The sequence below is a fragment of the Antechinus flavipes genome, chromosome 2 (genome assembly GCF_016432865.1).
Source record: "Antechinus flavipes isolate AdamAnt ecotype Samford, QLD, Australia chromosome 2, AdamAnt_v2, whole genome shotgun sequence".
NCBI classification, from domain to species: Eukaryota; Metazoa; Chordata; class Mammalia; order Dasyuromorphia; family Dasyuridae; genus Antechinus; species Antechinus flavipes.
In genome coordinates, this window is record NC_067399.1 from 120,951,424 (window position 1) to 120,977,350 (window position 25,927).

Here is a 25,927-nt window from a genome sequence, read left to right on the forward strand (position 1 = left end):
TGTCCAGGATCACACATCTAGTAAGTATTTAAAGTCATAGATGAACTCATATCTTCCATGGCATCACCAATTGCCCAACTGGAAGATACTTAAGCATCTCCAAATGCTACAATATCTCCAACTGTCTCAAGATAGTTTCAGACTTGTACTAAATGAGCTTCTCCTCCTTTATATATTTCTGTGACAATACATAATGCCTTTTAAATTTTGATTTATTTAATTTTTAATTTATAAAATAAAACAATCACTTCCATAGCAAAATTTTTTAAAAAGATGATTGTACAAGAAACTGAAAATCTGTTATGTAAAATTAATTATTCCTTTCAAATATATTACTAAGTTATCATTTAAATCATTAACATGTTCTTTGTTTAATAGTTTTCCATGAATGTACCTTGTTTACCCAATTAGATTTATAAGCACCTTGAGGGTGGGTGTATTTTGTCTTCTCACAGCACCTACTGCAATACAAAGATTATAGAATAAAAGGAGGACACACAAATATATGGGTCTGTATTTTAATCTGTACTTCAAGGACTCATGTATTTATCAATCATACATTTCTTCTACTTTAATAGATCAATTTTGTGAGTTTTTTTTTGCTAGAAAAAAATCCAATAGTGGATGTGTATTGGCTAGATGTGTTAATAAATTCCCTTGCCTGCCTTAAACTAGGATATGGTATCATGCTTTCCCCATTTTCCTTGACTTACAGTATCTCCAGAGTTTGCTCTCTGTTGGATTTGCCTTGGGAACCCAAGATCACTTCCATAGTATAATGAGGCACTTGAGAAGGACATCATATCAAATGCTGCCTAGAAAAATAAATAGCAGCCAATACTTTTCCTCCAAACTCAAAGTTCCCCAGTGTTGACAGCCAAAACACTTTTTAATAAACAAACCCTTGAATTCAGAGTTGTAAGTCAAACTATGTAATGTGTTTTATGAGGAAAGAGATGTATTAAATAAAATTGCCCTGCTGGCCCAGGCTTTATCATTGTTCAGGAAATGCAACAGGGCTTGTAATTTTAAAACTGAATCTCTCCAAAAATTATGGAAGTTCAGGAGAGATTGAAAACATGGGAATTATTTCCCTAGAGGAGTCTCCTGAAGAAATTGTATTATAGGCCATCAAAACATTGTTTCACATACTTGTACTGCTTTTGTTTTCTTTATCATCTTAAAGTAATAAATGAAGACAATTCTGAAAAATAATCTGTTATAATGACAATTTCTCCTTGACAAAAATATTTCAAACCTCAGGAAACGGTTGGCTCATTTATTATAAGCAGTAAATTATACAATACAATATAAAAAATCTTAGGAATTTCCTTACAATTAGATATAAATTGATATAACCTGCATTGAAAATTGTTTTGTGCTGTATTGTATATAAAGTAATAGCAATGTTCTGGGATGACCACCTGTAAATGACTGCTATTCTCAGCAGTACAATAATCTACAACTGTTCTGAAGGACTTAGGATGAAAAATCCTATCCATATCTTATAAGAAACTGATTGTGTGTGAATATAGATTGAATTTATACTCTCTTTTAAAACTTTGTTTCTTGAGGGCTTTTTTTAAGGATGGAAGGTTTATATTTTCTTTCACAAAATGATTTTATGGAAATGTTTTGCATAACTTCACATGTGGTTTTTTTTTTTAATGGGGGCTGGGGAGTAAGGATAAGGAAGAGAATCTGGAACTCAAAAGTTTAAAAAATGTAAAAAATTGTTTTAAATTTAACTGGAGAAAATATGAAATAAATTTAGATAAAAATAGAAATAACTTAAATAAATAAGATAAAAATAAAAACAAAATAAAAATAAAATTAAACAAATTTTAAAAATGCCTAGTATATTTTGATTTAATAGAATTCTATTTTTATATATTACTGCTATGAATAACTAGCATGTCACTGAAAAATTAAGGATTAAATCCCTTTTGTCCATTTCTTATTCCCTCATAGGGAAAGAGACTTGTTGAATTTTATATAGAAGAAGAATACATACATACAGAAGGTATAGACAAAGTATTGAATTTTACAATTGTAATCTGGAAAATAGTAAATAACAAAAAATAACAATAACTCATAAAATAGGAAAATAATAAATTGCATTTTTATATTCTATAGCATCTCAGGTTTCATGATTTTTTTCACAATTATTCTGTGAAGCAGGTAGAACAAGAAATATCACCATTACATAGATCAAAAAATGGAGGTTCAAAGAGAATAAGTGACTTGATTAGGCCCACATAAGTAGTAAGGGATAGGCTAAGATTCCAACTCAGGAATTATCTTTCTTGCAACCTTCTTTCCATTAAAACCCATTACTTTCAGAGTTAGAGAGAATGAAAAAAAAAGTTGGCTTGTATATAGTACCTTATAGTTTATCAAACACTATATTATTTTTTGATGTTCATAACAATTCCAGGAAATAATCTAATTATGAGTATTCTCATTTTAGAGATGAGGAAACTGAGGTACAGAGAGAAAGTGACTTGTTCTAGTTCACATAAATAGTAATTAGCAAGGACAGGATTCAAAACCAGGTTTTCTATTTCAATTCCAGTATGACAGAATCTTCATGTATGCCCTGAGAAGATGAATCTGGAATTTAGAAGACTTTTCTAAATAGGGATTTAAGCAAAGATAGGGAATGCACTAGACCTTAGCCAATGCAACATACTTTGCATTGTAGCTACTTAGTAAATGTCTATGTAGAGGAACCCATGTTCAATAATGAAGTTGTCTTCATAATGTTATATATACATAAAATGTAGGCTTTCAAGTATTCCCAGAAATCCAGAAAATTGACTGAATATTTCAATGATTAGGCTTATTTTTGTTACTAAATACAGGATATATATTCAGAATTCATGAAAGGAAACAATTATAGATCTGCTCAAAAAAATGTTCTGTTTGAAAATGTTCATTAGAAAAAAGGGAATATCCCTTTAAGAAACAAAATAGAAAAAATAGAAAAAAATATTGTACACCTGAAGAAGTTAGTAAAGAAATCAAATGTAGGTAATTGGATCTAGAGAGGAAGCCAAGGTAACACTTGAGATTTAGAGTCAGGAAGCCCTGAGTTCAGATTTAGCCTCAGATATTAGCTGTGTATTCCTGACACTTTTGATTGCCTCAGCTTTCCTAAGATGAGGATAATGATAGTACCTACCTCCCAGGGATGTTGTGAGGGCCAAATGAGATAATATTTATTGAAAGAATTTAGTAAAAGGCCTGACACATGACAAATTATGTCCTCTTTCCCTTTCCCAAGGAACAAGTAATCTGGTAGAGGAGAAAGGCACTTCTAGCAGAAAAAGATGTATTTTGGGGAGTTTTTAATACATTTACCATGTGCTCTAAGAATGTTTCCATCATCATCCTCATAGTAATGATAATTACTGACAACTGTTTTTGCAAAATATATTTTGTAATTTTTGCAAAGAAGATGAAAGGAAGACTGTTCAGTCTTCTGTAGATTCTAGGAAGATTGTTGATCCACTCCTAGTTTAGGTGGAGTAGTTTTAGATGATAGACGGTATAAGAAGAGATGTGTTCATTCAACAATACCTCCTTCCATTTTTTTTTAAGACTGATGTGATATATCCAGCTCCCTAGGCAAAAGATGCCACAAAAATGAGAACCCACATGAATCTTTGTTTCCAACAAAATCCCTAGTGGTTATCAACTAACTCCTCACCCTGCTACAATGAGCCAGATCCTGCCTCATGTTTAAAAGTGTTGCTATTTCTAATTAGGAATCTGGAAAGACTCAACTCTAAAGTTTATAAATGCACTTAGAATACCAGCTACAAAGTGAAGTCATTATTTTCTTGTCCTTCACCACCTGATAAATTGTTTACTTAAAGGTAAATGCTTGAAAGCTATTAAAAACATTTTCATTGTTCTGGGTTTCAAGAGCCACAGTTGGAAAAGCCAAGTGATTTTGGTTCTACTGCTAGTTACACCATTAATCACCTATGTAATAAAGGCAAATAAGTTTTTAGAACTAGAAAAAAACCTTAAAGATCATTTCATCATTTTACTAACAAAAATTTTGATGTCCTTAGAGGAGTTATACTTGTCCAAAGTTACAGAGTAAATGGCAGAGATAAATGTCAAACTATCACCTGAAATTCATTGTTCTTTTACCTTAAAAAGCTGTCTCTCGCTACAAATTCACTTTCTGTTCCCTCAAGTTTCAATAATATCTATGGAAGTAGCAAATATATTGTTAAAATAATTTGAAAAGTTAAAACATGCAAATTCAAGCTATAATACTATTTGTTACTTCCATAGATTTTGTTTATTGTTTAGTAGTTTCAATCGTGGTTGACTCTTTGTGACCTCATTGGGGTTTGTTTTGCCATTTGCTTCTTCAGTTCATTTTAGAGTTAAAGAAGCTGAGGCAAATAAGGTTAAGTGACTTGCCCAGGGTAATATAGTTATTAAATGTCTGAGGCTGGATTTCTGATTACAGATTCTGATTACACACCCAGCACTTTATTTACTATATAAGTAGCTGCCCTCCTCCACAAATATAGAATTGATGACTGGCTTTTTGATGGATGTCAGCTGTGACATGGTTCCTTCTTGTGTAATTTCCTATAATAAACATGGTTTGAAATTCCCTAGATGGCTCTGAATCATCATAAATTTATTTGAATTAAGAATATGCTCATTAAGAGTCTTGTATGCCAGTGCTGGAGCTTCACCTGTCACATGATGTATATTCAACTGTTTTTATCTTCATGACTCTTAATCCAGTAGTCTCCAAAGTAAGTATCAAAGCAGTCTGGGAGTTCATGGAATGAAATCAAGGGTTATGTGGTCAGTCAGGTGGTGGGTGGGAAGATGAGTAACATCCCACCACGATCTCTTAATCCAGCTATTTGTGGATTTTTTTCCTTCACAACTACATTGCTACTCCTCACTCCTCCAATGTCTTTCCTTACATTATTGGTTTCCTATGACTGCTGGACATGGAACTTTCATAGTGGTTCTAATCTAACCCATCATGGACACTCAAAGCTGCTACACAGACACAACAAAGTCCTCTCATATCCTGATCCCTCATCACCTAGTGACTGCTGTAGATAACCTTCAATGAATTCTATGGCTGATTAGTTAGTCCTTCCCTTCAGACTTCATTTTTCAGTGGGAAAGAATAACTAGCATAGGATGAGTAGCACTGATTGGTTAATAATTATATTAACTTTTTCTCCGAATTGACCTATTTTTTGAGTTTTCCTATTTCCATTGAGGGTACCATCAACCTCAGATCTTGAACCTCTTCATTATCCTTGATTACTCACTCAGTTGAAAATGATCTCTTCAAATGTCATCAAAGATCTTTTAATTGCTAAATCCAATGCCCTTTTCTTAATCCTCCTCCCTCTTAATTCTACTGGAAACTTTAACACAATATTAACCACCCTCTCCTCTTGGATATTTACTCTCTTCTCTGAGAGGTTCCTTGTTTGTTCTCTTACTATCTTGGTTTTCTTGAGAAGTTCCTTTTTGGAGTCCTTTGCTGGCCATCATACCATATCTTCAATCTGGTTATTTGCCCCAAATTTCTCTCTCTCTCTCTCTCTCTCTCTCTCTCTCTCTCTCTCTCTCTCTCTCTCTCTCTCTCTCTCTCTTTCTCTCTGCTCTCACTTGGTAACTTCATAGGTTTCCATGAGTTTGTTATTTTATTCAGATGATTCCTAGGTCTATATATCCATCCCCAAATTTTCTCCTAAACTCTACTCCTATATCATAAAGCCCCTATTGAACATTTCAAATCTAATGTTCTGTAGGTATCTAAGTTTCATTATGTCTTAAGCATAACATAGTCCCCTTTTTCCAAAATGTATCCTTTTTCTGAACTTCTCTTTTTTTCTTGAAAGCGCCACCAATCTTCCAGTCATCTAGGTTTACAATTTTGGTATTGTCCTTGCCACCTCAATTTCTTCTCTATAAATAATTCAATAAGATGCCAATTCTTGTCTTTTCTTCCTCCTTCTCTCACACATATTCTCTTCCCTCTTTTCCCACAGTTACTATCATTATTCAGATCCTCATGGCTTCTTTCTTTAAGTATTACAATAAAATCCTAAATGGTTTCTTGGCCTCATTACTTTCTCTGATCCATCCCCCATACTACTGCTAAAGTAATTAAAAAAAAAAAACCTTTTCTAACTATATCACTACTCTATACCATAAACTCTAATGGAGCCTACTTACTCTAAGATAAAATATTATTTTATCTTTATTTGATTCTTTTGCAAAGTCTATTTTATGTAAGTTTTATAGTATACAAAATTATCGATACATTTGTATGAGTATATAATTTATAAATAAATACATATAGGGGGTATGTACTCAGTTTTTTGAACTGATGACACATGATGTTAAAAAAACTGAGAAATTTTTGGCTAGGAGAAACGAATTCCATCCGAGCTGAAATAGAGAAATAGGTGTATTTTTAGAAGCATGCATACATCAGCTCAACAGCTTGGTTCTCAAGCATATTTAGAAATAGCAAGCTAATTCATTTTCAATATCACCTTTCAAGAGTCTCAATATTTTTGCCTTCTATGATCCCCTTGGCTGAAAATGGATTCTTCATCTCATCATTTGTAAAGAACTTGGCTTGGAAATTTTTGCATCATGCCATGTTTCTTGAAAGTTCCACTCTGAATCCACTGAGACTATTGTCTCAGTGCTAAGCATACAAAGTTTGTATATTCAATAAGGCATTCAACAAATATTTGTTAAATTAAACTGTACAGTGAAAAGAGGAAACTCAAACTTCTGTAACATCCTGCCCATTCAAATTAAGCATTGCAGAGAAATAGTTTGATGTTACATGAAATAAAATGCTGCTCAAACTCTCAAGAGTTTCTTCCAGAGGCCTTTAATGACAGGTTCTTATCTCTCTGTGTTTAGGGATGGTGAGGAAATAAGGTGCTTCTTTCACATAAAATTCTAATAGAAAATGAGAAGCGGCTGTATGACTTACTGAGCGTGACAGAATCATTGATCTTGAAGCTGCAGAGTACTCTGTCCACATTGCGGGCATGACGAAATCCATTTCCTCTCACAACAACTTGAAATGATTCTGAAATAAAAATCATTATTGCTAAGATGAGTTATTGAATGTCAGAAAAATGAAGCACCTTTTGGCACCTTGTCTTGAGTTGCATCAAAATATGCCAGATTTTTCTTATATCTTTCCTATAGCTTTGCCAAAATAATCAAAAAGTTATTTTGGGTTAGAAAACAAATACCATAATTTCCCAACCTTTAATCTTTCATGTATCTAGGCAATGTGTGGTGTGAAGGATTGTTGCACTGGAAAAGATTATTGCTCAGGAAGACCTGGCTTTAAAATCCTGCCCCTGACACTTTTTTATGATCTCAATGGCAAAATCACTTGCCTGTCAGCCTCAGGTAACCTATTCACTAGGCTTTCAATGGATTTACATTGTAGGTATTGTAGGACCTGGCTTTGCTCTCCCACTAACCCAAACTGCTATCTAGGAAAGCATCTAAGTCCTAATTATAGAGATATAATTAAATTGTTAGGCTATGGAGTGGTAGAAATTGGACAATGTAGAAAATAAAGTTATAAAATGATAAGAGATAGAATTCCTAGGTAAACTAGCACTTTGCAGGGCTAGAAGAATCTTTAAATCATATAGCCTGATGCTCTCTTTTATAATCCACTTAGGCTCATGATTCTGGAGATAATAGAGTCATTTACCAGCACACCCCTGTTCTTCCATTTGAAGAATGTTAACCTCTCTCCCCTTACTTATTCAAAGTTAGCCAATGGCCTATTTCATCAACAGATCAGCAAGATAAACAAAAAAGCATCTGACCTTGGAAAGCAGCAGCTCTACAAACACCCTATGCAGAGATCATAGTAGATCAGGTCCTAGAGAGTCATTTCATTGAGGAAAATTCCATGACATTTGACTAAGAAAAAATAAGCTGGGTGGGGGGAGGTGGGATTTTGGAGATAGAAATTTCCTGAAAGAGGGACAGGATACACAACCTTGTGTGAAAAATACAGGCATGTTACTCGGCCTTAGTTATAGGAAAGTTAACTTAGCAACAACATGGAAGTCTTTGAAAAATGTATTTAAGTTGTTATCTCACCCGAAATCCCTATTTTAGGGAAAATTATACAAGTCAATTCCAAAAAGATAGGACATAAACAAAAATCCTCCACAGCGAAGTGGAAGTGGTACATTTAAAAGAGGGCCAGGCCAGGTCTCAGTGAGATAAATACATTACAGAGCGTCCATAAAAGATGGGTCCCCATGAAAGGCACAAGGTTCCTGGTCCTGCTGGCTTATATTGGCCAAATGATAGATTTTCTTTTCTTTTTGTTTTTCTTTTTTTGCTGAGGCAATTGGGGTTAAGTGACTTGCCCAGGTTTACATAGCTAGAAGTTTTAAGTGTCTGAGACCAGATATGAACTCAGGTCCTACTGACCTGTACTCTATTCAGGGCTGTACTCTATTCACTGCACCACCTAGCTGCCCCAAATTGATACATTTTCAAGGTAAGAAATGTACCTCAGAAACCAACAAACACTAAAAAACTAGTGCTTGGTTTGTTTTTGTGTATCTTGAAAAAAATGATGAAAATGATGAAAAATAATAAAAATTAAACTTAAATTTTGGTACTTTGGTTGACATAGCACTGAAGGGGAAAACAGTTAGGTAGAATTTTCATTTTTATTATATTGGTTCAATCTATCCATGAGTAATTAACATTTCTTTATTTGTTTAGATCTAACTTTATTTATAGGAAAAGTGCATTGTTTGTCCTGGTAGGTAGACTCCCAAGTATTTTATATTATTTACAGTTATTTTAAATATATTTTTTCTTTCTATCTCATCCTTTTGGACCCTGTTCAAAAACATATGTGGGAATGCTGATATTTTATATCGATTTCCTTTATATCCTGCAAATTTACTGGTTATGTTTTCAACTAGTTTTTTCAGTCAGTGTTCTAGAATTCCTTAAGTATACCATAATATCATTTGCAAAGAATGATAGTTTTATTTCTTCACTGGTTATTCCAATTTCTTCACTTTCTTTTCTGATCTTATTGCTATAGCTAGCATTTCTGGTACAATATCAAATAATAGTAGTGATAAAAGGCATCCTTGCTTCATCCCTAATTTTATTGGGATGACCTCTAGTTTATCCCCAATACAGATATGGCACATTTATGGTTTTAGATAGACCCTACTCATCATTTTTTCCTATTTTTTCTGTGATTTTTTTTTGGCAAGGCAATCAGGATTAAGTGACTTGTCTAGGTCACACAACTAATAAATATCAAGTGTCTGAGGCTGGATTTGAACATAGGTTCTTTTGTCTCCAGGGCCAGTGTTGTCCCAATGTTTTTTTTTTTTTTTTTTAATAAAATTGAGTGCTGTATTTTCTCAAAAACTTTTTTATTTATCTGTTAAGGTAGTCATATGATTTCTGTTGGTTTTGTTATTGATACATTCAATGATATGATAATTTGTTGATATTGAACAAACTTTGCATGCCTGGTATAGATCCCACATAGTCATAGTTTACGATCTTTATGTTATATTGCTGTACTCTCCTTGCTAAAATTTTATTTAAAATTTTTGCATCTATATTCATTAGAAAAATTGGTCTATACTTTTTTTCTGTGTTTTTGTTCTTCCTGGTTTAAGTATCAGTATCACATTTATCTCATAATAAGAATTTGGTAGAACTCCTTTGTTCATTTTTTACATAGTATTGAGACTAATTGTTCTTTAAATGTATAGTAGAATTCACATGTAAATCCAATTGGTTCTAAAGATTTATTCTGAAAAAGTTCATTCATGACTTGTTAACTTATTTTTCTAAAACAGTTATGTAAGCATCCTATTTCCTCTTCTGTTAATCCATGTACTATGTTTTTGTAAATATTCATGTATTTCAATTAGGCTGTCATATTTATTGGCGTATACATGAGTGAAATAGCTCCTAAAATTGCTTTAATTTCATCTTCATTGGTGGTAAATTAACATTTTTTTCTTTTTTAATATTGGTAATTGGCTTTGTTCTTTCTTTCTTTTTAAATAAGTAATCAATGGTTCATCAATTTTATTGGTTTTTATTTCACAAAAATAGGTCCTAGATTTATTTATTAATTCAATGGTTTTCTTACTTTTAATTTTATTATCTCTTCTTTGATTTTCTTAAGATTTCCAATTTGGTATTTGATTAGAGATTTTAAGTCTGCCCTTTTTCATTTTTTTAAATTGCATGCCCACTTAATTGTTCTGTTCTTTCTCTATTTTAGTGATATTAGCATTTAGAGGGATGATTTTTTCTAAGTATTGTTTTGGCTGCATCTCATAAATTTTGATATTATATTGTCACTTTTCTCTTTAATGAAATTATTGATTTTATGATTAATTATTTGATCCATTTTTTCTTTAGTATTAGATTATTTAGTTTCCAATAAATTTTATTGAATGCAATTTTATTGTATTATGGTCTGGATAGAATGTATTTAGCATTTCTGATCTTTTGCATTTGGCAAGGCTTTTATGCCCTAATTTGTGGTCAACTTTTGTAAAGGTATCATATGCTACTGCAAAAAATATATACTCCTTTACATTCCATTCAGTCTTCTCTAGAGGTCTATCATATCTAAACTTTTTGAAAATTCTATTCACAGCTTTTAGTTCTTTTTTATTTATTTTCAGGTTAACTAAACTTTGTTTAGTTTTGAGAGAGAATTAATTGAGATTCCCCTAATATATTTTTTTTTCTATTTCCTCCTATAATTCATTTAATTTTTTCTTTAGGAATTTGGTAGCTATGCCAATTTGTACATATGTATAGTATTGATACTACTTCATTGTCTATGGTACTTTCTTATTTTTTGCTTTTAGCAAAATGTAGTTTTCCTGCTTATCTCTTTTAAATAATTCTTTTCTTTTGCTTTTATTAAGATTTTAATTGTTACCCCTAGTTTTTTTTTTTTTAATCTCACCCGAAGTATAACAGATTCTGATCTAGCTCTTTATACTCTGTGTTTGTCTTTCATTCAAGTGATCTATTTTTTTGTAAACAACATATTGTTGAATTCTTAGTTTTAATCCATTTTTCTATCTGCTTACACTTTATAGATGAGTTTATCTAATTCACATCCACAATTATGATTACCAACTGTATTTTCCTCCATACTATTTTCCCTCTGTTTATTCTTCTCTTTCTCTCCCTATTTTTACTTTATCTCCCACTTTCTTTGCAAGGCAATTGGGTTTAAGTGACTTGCCCAGGTCACACAACTAATAAGCATTAAATGTCTAAAACTGGATTTAAATTCAGGTCCTCCTAAGTCCAAGGTTGGTGCTCTGTCTACTTCACCATCTAACTTCCCCCACCCTATTTCTTTTCAAAAACCTGATCTGCTTCTGACCACTGCCTTCTTTAATCTGCTTTCCCTTTTATCAGCACCCTATTTCCATCTCACCCCCATCTTTTCCATCCTATTTCCCTGTAGGGTAACATAGATTTCTGTACTTAACAAAGTATGTATGCTATTCCCTCTTTGAGTCAGTTCTGATGAGAGTAAGGTTCAAGTGTTGCTCCCTCCCCCATCATTTCTTCTGCTATTATGAAACCTCTTTCTTTTGCATCTCTTTTATGTGAAGAAATTTTCCCTTTTTTCCTCCCCTTTTTGTAGTGAATCCCTTTTTCTTCCCCTTCATTTAAAAAAAATTTATCCCATTGTAGTTATTTCATACTTGTGTATTCTAATTGCCCAAATAATGATAAAGTGTTCAGGAGTTACAAGTATGATCTTCCATGTAGTAATTTTAATAGTTTAAACTTATTGAATCCCTTATGGTTTCTCTTTCAGGTTTACTTCTTATGCTTCTCTTGAATCTGGTATTTCAGCATCAAATTGTCTGTTCAGCTCTGTCCTTTTCATCAACAATGCTTGGAAGTCCTCTGTTTTATTAAATATCCATTTTCCTCCAAAGGCTTATATTAAGTTTTGCTGTATTTATAAACCTAGATCCTTTGTCTTCTAGAATATCACTTTCCAAATCTTATCATCCTTTAAAGTGGAAGCTCCTAGATCTTGTATGAACCTGACTATGCCTGAATTGTTTCTAGCTTCTTGCAATATTCTCTCCTTGATCTAGGAGCTCTAAAATCTGACTATAATATTCAAAGGAGAGTGTGAGAATTCTTTTAAAAGGTGATTGGTGGATTCTTTCAATGTCTCCTTTATTCTTTGGTTCTACTTTACCAGGGAATTTTTCCTTGATAATTTCTTAAAATATTGTCTAGACTTTCTTTTTTTTTTTATCATGGCCATCATATAGTCTAACAATCCTTGAATTATTTCTCTTCAATCTATTTTACAGGTAAGTTGTTTTTCTGATGAGATATTTCACATTTTTTCCTATTTTTAATTCTTTTGATTTTTGTCATTGTTTTTTGATGTCTAATAGGGCCATGAGTTTTCAATTGCCCAACAGTCTATTATTCCTATCCCCTACCATAATTTGATAGCTTTGAGATCTATACAGTCAATCACATGAAATGGTTATAAGATTGTTCCTAAGAGTAGAGATGGCTGAATTGAAATAGTCATAGATATTGTTTAGAAGTTGCAAATCTTATATCTGAAATACTTGGCAGTTTTTAGTCCCAGATCAACAGTACAGCTGACATAGGTTTCCAGAATTGGTGAGTACTGAGAAAATGCTATTTTCAAAGGACATATATGTACCTAAGTCAAAGAAGAAAGACGTTTTCATATTAGCAACAGAAAGAAATCAAAGTAAAAAAAATATAGTGCAGAAAATATGAAACAAGGTAGCTAGCCTCTATTCAGTGATCATGGTAAAGATCTAAAACTGATTTTCCTTCATATCATATGTAAGATCATATGATAAGACTAATATGTTGGTTGAGACTTACTGACAAATTTGTTTTTCAAAACTTACAATTATAGGAATTTTAATAACTAAAACTATGATCTATTGATGTATTTTTTGTGCCTTGAGGCAGGGACACAACCCTGTAACTGGTCAGAGAAATGGGCATCCATGGGAAGGATAAAGGGTGGATTAGGTAATATTGATCAATGTCTTCTTTTAGCTTACAAAGATGGAAAAAGTCATGATTGCACAGATAGAAAGTATCTATGTGGCTATGGAACAGTAAAAATTTAACTATATAGGAAACGAGGTGATAACAGATGATATGGGGTCTCTAGGACTTGTAATAAGCAACATTGCCAAACTGAAAAGGTACTTAAGAGACATAGCTTGATTGTCTTTATGATATCATTTGGCTCCTTTTGTTTATGACTTTAATTGATATGGTACTCAAAACTTTAGTGCTGATCAAAGTAATTGAGAGGCAGGAGTAATGTCTCTCCTAACTTGATGAGACTGTATAGATTATTGCTATCAGGACCAAAGATACATCTGCATGAGGAATTATTAAGCATGGGAGGCTGTCTGATTTTCATCATGTACCTTTGCCTGCTAACATCTCAATATCTTTATTAATCTTAGAAATGGTAATTGTAGCATGCTAATTATAAAATTCCTGATGAATCCTGAACCCAAGGACCTAAAGAGCTAATCAAGTAAGTAAGTCAAGAAGCAACTTGGTCAACACATTGATGGTACAGAAAAGGAATCAGGCCTAGAGACCTGCCCCAAGTCACACAGATAAAGCTAGAAATTAAAATCAAGTCCAAGGTGCTAAGCACAGTTAATTATGCATTATCTTGTATTAATTTTAACTGTGTCTTGTATGGCCAAGCTATTCTGTAAATTTCATGGGAACTATCTCTCTTCTCTCTCCCATAGCACCTGAGACCATGCTGGATACAAAGTCAATGTGTACATTTATTTAGCTCATTTATCACCGTAATGAGCAGGCCAAGCAAGCAATGTGACAAGATATTTCTAATGATCAAACATGGGCATTTAATCTCCTATTTATGTAGCTTTTCTAAGATATATCCTCGCCCCTTTTGCTTTTCACACTCAGTTAAGACAAACTTTATACTTTTGGAATTAAAAATATAAATAGAATAAATAATATTTAAACTATTTTATGTTGTATCTTAAATATAATAGTATATAATATATAAACATAAATACATTTATATTAAAATATATCTCATATTATAAATACTTACTACTTTGTACTCTAGCACATTTTGTCAGAATAATAATTATTTGTAAAAATAAAAGTTATCTAGAATTAATGAATTTATTAAGTAATTTTTCCAAATTTGGAATAATTCCCTTTCAACTGCCCTTTGAATTTAAAGCTCCATTGTGTGTTGAAGGCTTTTATTAAGACATTTATTAATGTTTTATTTTCAAAAGTTCAGCGATATAGCAATTCCCAATACACATTCTGCTTCACTCAGTGTGAAGAATAGTCATAAGGCATAATATTATAAATCATAGGACTTGGAACTAATAATAGGAATCTAAAGAGACAGTTAAGTTCCCTTTCCTTATCTTATATATGAGGCCAGAAAGATTAAATTTTTTTAAGGTGACATAGATAATAAATAACAAAAGTAGAAATTCTAATCCAGATTCTCTGATTCCAAATCTATTTTTCTTTCTACTAGGGCATACTTCCTCTCATATGCTTGTTGAAACAATGAATAAATGGATGGATGAATAAATTAATGAAGAATAAAATCCTTCTTGAGCTAACAAATGACCACACACAAGATTGGAAACAATTTCTCAGCTATTGCAATTACTAATTGGTATTTCTGTGTAGAGATATTAGAACAAGTTTTCTGGCAACATATGGCTAATTAATTCTCTATATTTATCTTTCTCAGTTTTGTTATTTATGTGAAAGTTAGATTTGGGGGGAATATACAGCTTGGCATACTACTAATAAAAAAAGAAACTGACTTCTCAACAATGTCAATTGAGAGTTGTTGGGCAATTTACAAAATTTTCTGGAATCATCTCCTCAACTTTCAATAGTGGTTTGGATTAGATGATCCCCAAATGCTTTTACAGCTCAAAAAAAGAATCTGTTCTATTCTCTTGTGGCAAATGTTAGGACTCCTAGTATAGTCCCTGGGTAAATTTAATTTTTTAAAAAATAAATTGATATAACGACATTTGTTTTTGTCCCATGTTGTTGTTGTTTAGTCATTTCAGCCATGTCTGATTCTTTGTGACCTCATCTGCAGTTTTCTTGGGAATGATGCTGGAATAATTTGCTATTTACTTCTCCAGCTCATTTGACATATGAGGAAACTGAGACAAAGGGACTGAAGTGACTTGTTCAGGGTCACACAACTAGTAAATGCCCAAAGCCAGAATTGAATTCAGGAAAATGAGTCCTCCTGATTCCAGACCCAGGCTCTATCCACTGTGCTATCTCTCTAAGCATATTTAAGTTTTTTGAAAATAAGCTGAAAGAACTACCTTTATTTTTTGCCTCTAGATGTAATTAAAGTAGAAATCTGGTTCGACAGAGCCAAACTTTTATGGTAGCAAAAAAAAGCCAATGAAAGAAAGGAGGTATCTATAGTTAAGGAAATTATTGTAACAAATATTAATTTGATGAAATATTATTTCACCATTAAAGGACAAAGATGAACAATTCAGAGACTATGAGAAAACTTGTATGACTTTATATAGGTAAAAATAATCAGAACTAACTGACAAATGTACACAATGACTAAAATTAGGTATACAGAACAAAAAGTTTGAAAAGGCAGCTAACTCTAAAGTTATATTCTGTCAGATCTGTTTTCTATGTTTGTTTGTCTTATTTAATAACTTCTGTTGTAACAAGGGAGATTAGGGATGAAAATAGACAGGACATACCCATTTATTAGGAAAGTACCTCTGGTATCAAAAATAGCAAGTATCAATAAAACCTTTAAGAATAATACAGAAAAGCAAGAGCTTAGCTACATTCTTCCTTTTCAAACTATTAGGGAATAAGAGGCAATAAACTAGGCAGAGTTCTATGTACCGGTTCTGAGATTTAAACCCCAGGTGTTCTAACTCCAAAACAAGTTTTTCTTTTTTTTCTTTCCCCAAACCAACCTCATAAATTTCCATATTATTTCCACATATGTCTATTTAGTTAAAATAGGCATTATATATTTTGATCTCCATTTTGAATACCAGAAATACACAAGAACCACATGTCAGAGAAGAACTAGTTTTTGTTGCTAAGCTTGCAATCTACCTTTTAAAATGTAGATTGCATGTGTTGTTTTTACTGATTCAGAGATTCTTTCCCCGCACTGGTCTACGATCAGACCATTTATCTCATTTCCCCAAAGACCGTGGCACTAGACTGTGAGGAGAACACATTCGTCTTGGAATCCAGGCTAAGCTCCAAATCCTATTCAATAACATTATGTTCCATCCTTATCAGATCAATTGCAGAATATCCTATAAAGTAGTCCTACTCTCCTGCTGGCTGTGTCTTGTCTTGGTGACTTATGGAGGATAGAGTATAGAACTCTGTCATATGAAAACTATGGAACATCTTAAATCCCTGGATCATAAAATGTCTATATAAATATTGCATTATAAGATATACAAAGGCAGAAACAGAAGTTCTTCCTCTGAATGCACTGGCCTTACCAATCATGTCAGGGGTTTTCAAGCAGATCAAAATATAAACATCTGTTTTGGCAGCTCTGGTCATATTTCAATTTTGGCAGCCCTGATCATATTTCAGAAACTTATATTAATCTTGAAATCAAATGATAAACAGACAAGCAAAAATGGAGCAAAGGAGTCATATTTATTTGGTACCAGTTGATAGAAAACTGACCTTGAAGTCAAGAAGACCTGGATTCAAATTATTCCTCTGACACATACTGGCTATGCTACCTTGGATAAATCATTTATCCCTTAAAATTCTAGGCAGTTCTTTAAGACAATAATTTGCAGACAAGGTACTTATTTAAACTGGTAGATACAGACTTTCCTTACATGGGAATTCTTTTTTATGAATAAATGACAGATCTACTGCCTTAACATTAATAAGGGTAATCTTATTACCTTTCCAATTATACACAGAAGGATATATCTATTCTGATGTTTACTTAGTTCTAATGTAGCAAATTGAGAAATGGGGATAAGTGAAGGAAGATAAAGAGAGAGTTTTTTTTATAACAATTTGCTTTTAAAAAGACAGATTTATTTAAATAAATAAGCGTACCTGTAAAAATATCTTCTGCTGAAATTCATTTCTGATGCCTAATTGGGGTATAGAGTTGGACCTTGAAGTCTTAGACAGGTGAACTATGGATCTAGTATCTATGGATCTAGTAGATCTTTCTAAGCTGGAAAGGCTTTGAATATGGCTTAGAAGTAAATTATATTATCTTTCAGCCATGGACAAACCTAGGTAAATAGCGAAAGGCTGACCATCACAGCTCAGACCACTAAGTGATGTTTTTTGGCCAAATCAGAGCATTAAGTTGTCTACTAAGCAATGAAGGTGCTGAGATACACATCAAGATGGGAAACATCCAATGAAATACCAGATTCTTGAAATATCAGAGTTGTAGGAGTTAAGGGTTCCATTTTCCATACATCATGATAGTCCAAAGGCTGTATTTCACATGTAAAACTACAAGTATCAGTGTTAATCTGGCCTTGGTCAAATCAGATACTAATAAAACATGTGGTACCATAGAATTGTGAATATGGAATGCTTAGTCTAGTGCCTTGAAAATACAAGGTACTTAATTTATGTTTATTGACTGACTATAAATAATTATAAAATTACAGGAGCAGGAGTTGTAACTGAATTGGCAATCATCCATTCCAGTCCTATCATATACTAGTGAGGAAAATGAAGTTCTGTGATGTAGACATACATAAACAATTTGTGACAGAACTGGAATTTGAATACATATCTTTAGACTTCAGATTCATTGGATTCTCTATTGCACAATTCTCCATTCTTACCTTATTACTTGACATTTTATTTAATGTCCCAGAATTTTTTCCTTCTCGAGATGGGATTTATTCTTCTAAGACTTACTGACATTTCCTCCTCTACAACTTCTACCCCTCACAAATGGAAGCATTTTAAAATGGGTAAAAGGGAGTTACAAAGACAAAAATCATTAATTTAGATCAGCTGTCAGACATGAGAACTGTGAAGAACAATGAAAATGAAAACCAACCTTCCATGACTGGGAGATGAGTGCATATCTGTGATTTATGTGTCTAAGTCCCTATTGGGCAGAGAAAGAATCAATCTTCTTTTTGTGCTAATCACTTAGACTTATGACAAAGAAGAGGAAACTCAACAACAAGTGACTAACAGGACGATAGTTAAAAAGAACATGTGAGGAGCTAATTATAGCTTGCTTTTATATCTGAAGAACCAAGCTCCCAAATGGAAAGCAGATGGCAGATTTCGGTCTTGATTCATTCATTTTTCTTGCATAGTTTGGCATTCTTCCTGAACATTTACCTAGGACGCTATGAACTATTAAAGTTTGGGCCTTGCTGGCTGGGGACCAGAGGAAATGATGCACCGGGAAAAGGAAGAAATTTCCTGAAGAGTGGATAAAATGGCCTTTCTCTGCAAGGCAATGCTGGAAGTAGAATAAGAGCTTGAATTAACAATGAATAGATTCTAGCGGTTACCAAGAGGAATCTGCAAGCTATTGGATTATGAACTTGAAGGCATGTCTGCAATGTAAGGAAGCAAGATAATTTGACAATAGGCAGTGGTAAAGATGTGTTTAAATAAGCAAAGCAAGCTGTTATTAAGGCTAGCTTTACATAAAGTACATAAAGCCAATAAATGCCTACATGGTCTAAGTTAGCAAGTTCTGAGAAGGCAAACTACCTCAAAATAGGCACCTCACTTATCTGCCACTTGCCTGAAGCTCCAGCATTAAGGTAATTTCTAGGATAGGGGGGTGTTTTTCTTCCTGTGTATGTGTGTGTGTGTGTGTGTGTGTGTGTGTAAATGTGAATGTGTTGGGAAGAGAGGTTTTTCAATCATATGCTCTACCCTATGAGTAAAACTTGACAGCTGTCTTTCAGAAGTTACATGGTGAGATACATGTGTTTACTCATGTGGCCCGGGACACAAGTAAACAAATATAACTTACCAAAAAAGTAATAGCGGAAGAATGACTCCCCTCTTATTTTTTCTCCCTCTCCCTCCTTCCCTCCTTCCCTCCTTCTCCCCTCTCTTCTTTCTTCTCTCTCTCTCTCTCTCTCTCTCTCTCTCTCTCTCTCTCGCTGTCTCTTTGACTATCTGTCTCTTTGTCTACCTGTCTGTCTCTTTGTCTGTCTGTCTCTGTCTATCTTTCTCCTGATCTCTCTGATTCTCTCTCTCTCTCTCTAATTTTCTCTCTCTCTCTTTCTTTGATTCTCTCTCTCTAATTTTCTCTCTCTCTCTCTTTGATTCTCTCTCTCTCTCTCTCTCTCTCTCTCCTCTCTCTCTCTCTCTCTCTCTCTGTCTCTATAGCTCTATGTCTGTCTGTCTCTGTTTCTCTCTCTCCCTCTCTCTCTCTTTGTTTCTGTCTCTGTCTCTCTATCTCTGTGTCTCTGTCTCTTTCACACACACACACACACACACACATACTCCACCCCATACTTTATTCTTTGGGACCATTCCAGAAGAAAGTCAGAAAAAAAGATGAAAAAAATCCCTAAATACCTTAATTAAAATTCCTTTTATAGGCCAGTGAAAAGAGATAGCTCCTCCAACTAGAGTCCACTCTCCCAAGACTTTAAGCCAGCATACTCATTTTTAAAGTATTCCTTATCAGTGAAGCCCATCTTCTAGGAGATGCAAACAATTGCCATTTCTTCTTAGCCGCAGCCTCAGACACTGATTCTAATCAAATATCTCTAGCTTTGTGAACTAAGTGCTGGGGTATGCTAACCTCTAAAGAGATATCATTGATGTCATTATCATTATCACCATTTATATTATTATTTATATTTTATATTATATTAGCATTTATAAAATGCTTTTAGTTTTGCAAAGCATTTTAAAGCTCTCAGGTCCATCTAAGTATGTTTTCTATGAATACATTTTAATAACAGCACTCAGCTTTTTACAAAATTATCTTCCCAATTAAGTCCCAACTAAAGAATTTCTATTCTGCAAACTCATTTGGTTAATTGCAAGGACTCTCCTGATTAATTTCCCACAATAGTATTGTAATTCCTTGAAAACTGTTAAATTGGGCCAAGCATATTTGGCAATTCTTTGTTAACCAGAATTCACTATGTAGAATAAGCCATAAAATCATATACTGGAGCCACCCTGTAGGAATAATAACTGTCTCTGAAGGCTGGACTTTAATGATCTACTTGTTCATAATTCTGAGAACCACTTTTATTCTTCTGGTACTTAGCATATTCTTTTGAATAAATAATCACTGAATATTATGTATTTTATTGTTTAATAAGGAGACTTTATTTCATCTGGCTCTTCCTATTATTCTAAAAGCCATTACCCCAAATTGAGATGAAATTTCAAAGGAACCTCTTCCATCTCATCTATAAAGAGAGAGGATTCATTTGGAAAATAACTTTGACTAGAAAGCATGTATTACTTCAGTCATAATTTGTATGTTTCTTATTCTTCCATTAAAGTTTTCTGATGCTCAGCACAATTGGGAAGTAATTCTGGATTATTGAGGAATGTGCCTTTATGGTAATTTCTCCCATCATAGTTTAGTAATACATTACGTGACCATTGAGTCCAATCCGTTCATTTTACAAATGAGGAAACTGAGGCATTAGTGCCTTCAAGTGACTTGCACAGGGTCATGTCAGTATGTGAGGTAAGATTTAAGCATAGGTCTTCTTGATGCCATATATAGTCTTCTAATTACTATTCTACTTTGCTTTAAATTCTTTTGTGAGGAATTTGTGGAAAGACATGGATAAAATGAGAAAGCATAGAAGGTTTGTGGGTCTGAAAGGGTGGGGAAAAACAACTCATGATGAGTACTGAGGTCCATCTAAGTATGTTTTTTATCAATAAATGAAATAATAGAATTTAGTTTTCATTTTTGTTTCCTTTGAGGTGGGAAAATCAAAAAGGGATAATCAAGAGGGGATAATGTTTTTAACTAAGATATGAAAATATACCAGTGTTCTTCCTATTTTTAACTTTTCAAAAATGACAGAAATCCTTGGGAATTTCCTTGCCATTTTTAGATATCAATCCAGGAAGGAAATCTGACTTAGCTAAAATTTTCATCAGTTTTTATTTTAATTTTTATTGATTTTAATGATTAGGCCTGAATCTGGGTTTTCATCAGTGTGGAGAATTTTCAATTGAGAAACTCCTTTTAACCAGGCTAGGTGAGCATCAACTTTTAGTATCTTAAAGAGTTACTTAAGAACTTCAGAGAGTATATATTAAGAGAGTAACACAGTGTATGGAAGAGGCAAAACTTGAATACAGAATTTCATGGCTCCAAGACCAGCTCTCTAATCATTTTACCATATTGCCTTTTTTCTTCTCTGCAAACATAGCAAAATCTTGCTCTGGTTAGTAAAAACCAAAAACAACACCGACAAATAAAAATCTCTGACTCAAAATTAGAAGAATCAAAGTAGATTAAAAAAACAACAACAAAAAGAAATTTAGATGCTAAATTTATTACATATTTAAAATGAATAGCAAGCTGTACATAAAAGATTTGCAGTTTTATGTGATCATCTTATCTTTATTCTATGTTATAGAAATGCTTGTTTTTCCATAAATTAAAAATAAAATAAACTGAATTTGTAAGGATAAATATGTAATTGTACTTTAATTGAACTATGTGAACATAATTATACATACAGTATTCAATCTTGTTAATTTATGAGGAGTTGGGAAATGGCAGATTGAATAAGGCATACAAAAATATTGACTGAGGAAATATCAACTAAGATTCAATGTGTAAAACGGGAAAATAAATTTCATTTTTATTAGATTATAATCTCTTTTAGGGCAGGAACTATCTTTAACTCTTTGTAATCTCTTGGCTTAGTACAGTGCCTGGTATGTAGCAGGCACTCAATAAATGTCTGTTTATTGATTAGTTATTAATATTAGCAAATACATAATAGGTTTTTATGAAAGACTTTGATATCCATTCACACATTTATTGGAGTCTTGAACAAATCACTTAATCTCTCTCTGAACCTCAATTTCCTTCTTGTAAGATGAGGAAGTTGGACCTCTATGATTTTATGAATTTTTCATTCATTTATTTATTTAACACAGCATTCATATAGTACCTATTGTTTGCACATGTATAATAAAATACTCCTCCCCGATAAATTTAGGATATACTCTCCCATGAACACACATACCAACAATGAGAAGAGTGAGCAAAGACGAAGATTGCCTCCTAGAGTCTCACACAAGGAAACAGGCATGAATGGACAGCTCACACTTACTCCAAGGCCTTTGTTGTTCTCTTGGATGTTCTAACATTAATCATTAAAGGGTACGGTGTCTTAGGGAAGGACCCTATTCTGTCAGGCTCTCTAGACCTGCTCTCTGCTAAGTGTACAACTCAATTATTTTCTGATCTTTCCATGCAAATGAGAAGACCCAAAATCTAACACCCTTATAAAACACAAATGGACCACTTAAAGACTGAAACTCTGTAATTTTATCAAGTAAAATGGGGAATTCATCAATTGATGAAGAATCTCTGGTCAGCCCCCTTGCTACAACCTCCAGTTGAATTTATTCCCCAGTGGTGCTTTTGGCATATTCACATTGCCAATTTTAGATAGCTTTTGATAGCATTATATTCTTTGGAGTTCATTCTTAATGCTAAAATATATCAACAAAATACACATAGTACAATTCTTAGATTGTCTGAATATTAATAAGTTTGGTGTTTTTTTAATAATAAGGATTTAAGCCAATCATGGCCAATGGATCTAAAGAGTACAGTAAAGCCTAAATATGCAGTTATCAAATTTAACATCCTATTAAGGAAATTGTATAAAGCCAGATAGCAGCTTGTTTTCAACTTACCTCCTGCACATATACTTGAAGGCTCAGCTGCCAAAATTTCAATGCACGACTTCTTCAAAATCTAGGGAAAGAAATGAAATTAAATGTCTACAAAAAGTCAATAGACAGCATTAAGACAAATTGAGTCAAATATAATCCGAAATAGAAACTGCAAATAGACATTAAAAAGAACTGCCTTGACAAACAAAATCAAGTAAGGAGTATTATCAATCCACATTATCATCAAAATTAACAATTCTTTTTTGAAGGTACAGACACTCTGTGAATATAGCATGCTAAGTATATGGAAGTATAACAGTCCTTATCCTAAAAAACTAAAGATAGCATTTTCTGCATGACAAAGACTTGGTAGAGATAATAAGAAAAAAAGGAGATCCTAAGAGAGAAAAAGAACTCAAGGTTAAGGAAGAATCTACATTATAGAGGATGTGAGTACTAAGATGTAATATAATAAAATGGAAACCAGTTTACGGCTTGGAATCAAGAGACCTGAATTCAAATCCTGTATCCCACATTGAAGAACTCTGCAACTCTTAACAAACTGATGTGCTTTCTGAGCATCAGTTTATTAATTTATTCATCTATGAAATGAAAGTGATGATAATATTTGTAGTATGACTTCCAAGAAAACTCATAAAGTTTTAGGCAATCTGATTCCCTTGATGAAAAAAAAAAAAATAAACAAATAACAATAGCAAAAAAAAAAAAAAAGACAAAAACCAGCAAAGGTGAAAACAAGCACTAACTAAAGCAATAGCGCAATAAAATTAAATAGAATTGCCTAGAAGCAACTCCATACAGTTCAGAACTATACAAAAAGACAGAAACCTGTAAGTGTTCTGTTCAGAGACTATAACAAGGGAAACTGAAGTTAGTGAGCCCTGTAAACAGGCCTGAAGAAAAGGGGTTCTTAATCCCAACCCAGAGGAACAATGGCAGGAGAAAAGATATCTCCCTGTAGGAGATGGGGATAAGACAGAAGTAAATGGGAGGTGTGCTCTAGGAGACATGACATCCATGCAATCTCTGATTTCTGGTCAGGACTTAGCAAGATCATCAAAACAGGAAAAAAGCATTTGTGGGCACAAGGAGACAGACATAAGACAGATGTGGCAAGGTAAGATAGGCCATCATGGGACCCTTCAGGAGCTCTGTAAGCTAGTATAAGATCAAATATGCTATTGGAGGTCATTATAACCATGTTGTTATTCGATCTTTTTCATCATGTTTGACTCTTTCTGACCCCATTTGGGTTTTCTTGGTGAAGATACTAGATGGTTTGCCATTTCCTTCTCCAGAATCACACTAAGGAACAAAAGTAATATTTTAATAATTAACAAAAGTAAGATAATAATAATTTTCATTAATAACTGTACAAGAAGATCATAAGGCAAAGAACAATATGTGTGTGTGTGTGTGTGTGTGTGTGTGTGTGTACAAGGCCACCAGGATTTGAGATATAGAACTGAAAGAAACCTCATAGGCCATGTAATTTAAACACCCTCACTGTACAAATGAGGAAACTTAGGTCCAGGGAATTAAAGTGATTTGACCAAGGTGATATTGGTAATAAGTATAAAGATAGGATTTGAACACGGTTCTATTGACTCCAGAGTCAGTGCTCTTTCTGCCACACAATAGATAGAAGCCAACAACTAAGGAAGAAGGTGGGGCCTGGTCCCTATCCTTAGTCTGGTCCCTAATCTAGGACACAACTGAAGAAGAAGGGAAACCAGGACCTAGGCACCTTATCTAACATATCAGCCGGGAATTGGCCACAGTTGCCAGATGGAATCCAGGCTGCAGGAGGGACAGATCCTAGGTCTGACCATCTCATCCAGGAGTATGAGTGAGAGCAGAGGTTGGCCATGATACCAAGTCTTCTATTAAAAAAAAGGTTGGAGATGTGATTAAAAAGAAGAAAATTCTTAATACAATGAAGAAATTATATAAGCCAAAACCAAAGAACTATTTGGTCAGAATCACTCAAGACTATTTTGCATTTACAATTAAGGAAAGGAAATGTTTGAATATGATTCACCAAAAGACAAAAGAAAAAATGTCTTGCAATCACGATTAACACCTTGCAAAATATAGTTGATTTTATGGGGGTGGGGGTGGGATTGAACCTTTAAAAGAACAGAAGACTTTCAAGTATTCCTGATGAAAATGTAAGAGACATATAGAATCTTTAAAACACTGAAATGAGGAAAAAAGAAACTTAGAAAAGAAAATAGATTTGAAGAAATAGAGGAGGTTAAATTATGAATCGTTAGACAGATCAATATTGTACTTGGAGTTGAGAAGATCTGAATTCAAATTCTGCCTCAGATTCTTATTAGCTAGCTGTAACACCCTGGTTAAGTCACATAATCTTCCTGCCTCAGTTTTCTCATCTTTGAAATGGAATTAATAATAGTACTATCTTCCTATTTCATTGTAAGATCATTGATCATCATACACTATTGTTATTATTGTATACTGTACAATCAGTTCCTATAAGTCTTCCCAGGTTTTTCTGAAACAATCTTGCTCATCATTTCTTATAACAAAGAATACTAAAATAAATACTATTTATAACAAAATAGTATTCCAATCTCAATCATATGGGAAGAAAGGGGCTGGAGCAAAATCTGTTATGTTTCAGTTGAGATTTAAAAAAACAGGGGTTAATGATCATGATCTCCAACAAAAACAAAGGCAAAAATAGACCTAATTAAAATAAATAAGCATGCAAGCTACTTTTTGTTAAAAAAAATACTATAGAAAAATGAAGTGTTATAGATACTAAATATGTATGTAGTAAATGGCATAGTGCCCTGATTCTCAAAGGAAAAGTTGAATGAGTTGC

At 33.2% G+C, this 25,927-nt stretch overlaps 1 protein-coding gene across 1 annotated transcript in view; it reads right to left on the minus strand.

The window, feature by feature from the left end:
* ANTXR1 (ANTXR cell adhesion molecule 1) overlaps nt 1-25,927 on the minus strand; it is a 289,146-nt gene that overhangs the window by 171,379 nt on the left and 91,840 nt on the right. The window contains exons 9-10 of the mRNA XM_051975446.1: nt 23,077-23,137; nt 7,022-7,120 (exon numbers count right to left, since the gene is read on the minus strand). Coding sequence (XP_051831406.1) covers nt 7,022-7,120; nt 23,077-23,137 — 160 coding nt within the window. The remainder of the gene's footprint in view (nt 1-7,021; nt 7,121-23,076; nt 23,138-25,927) is intronic.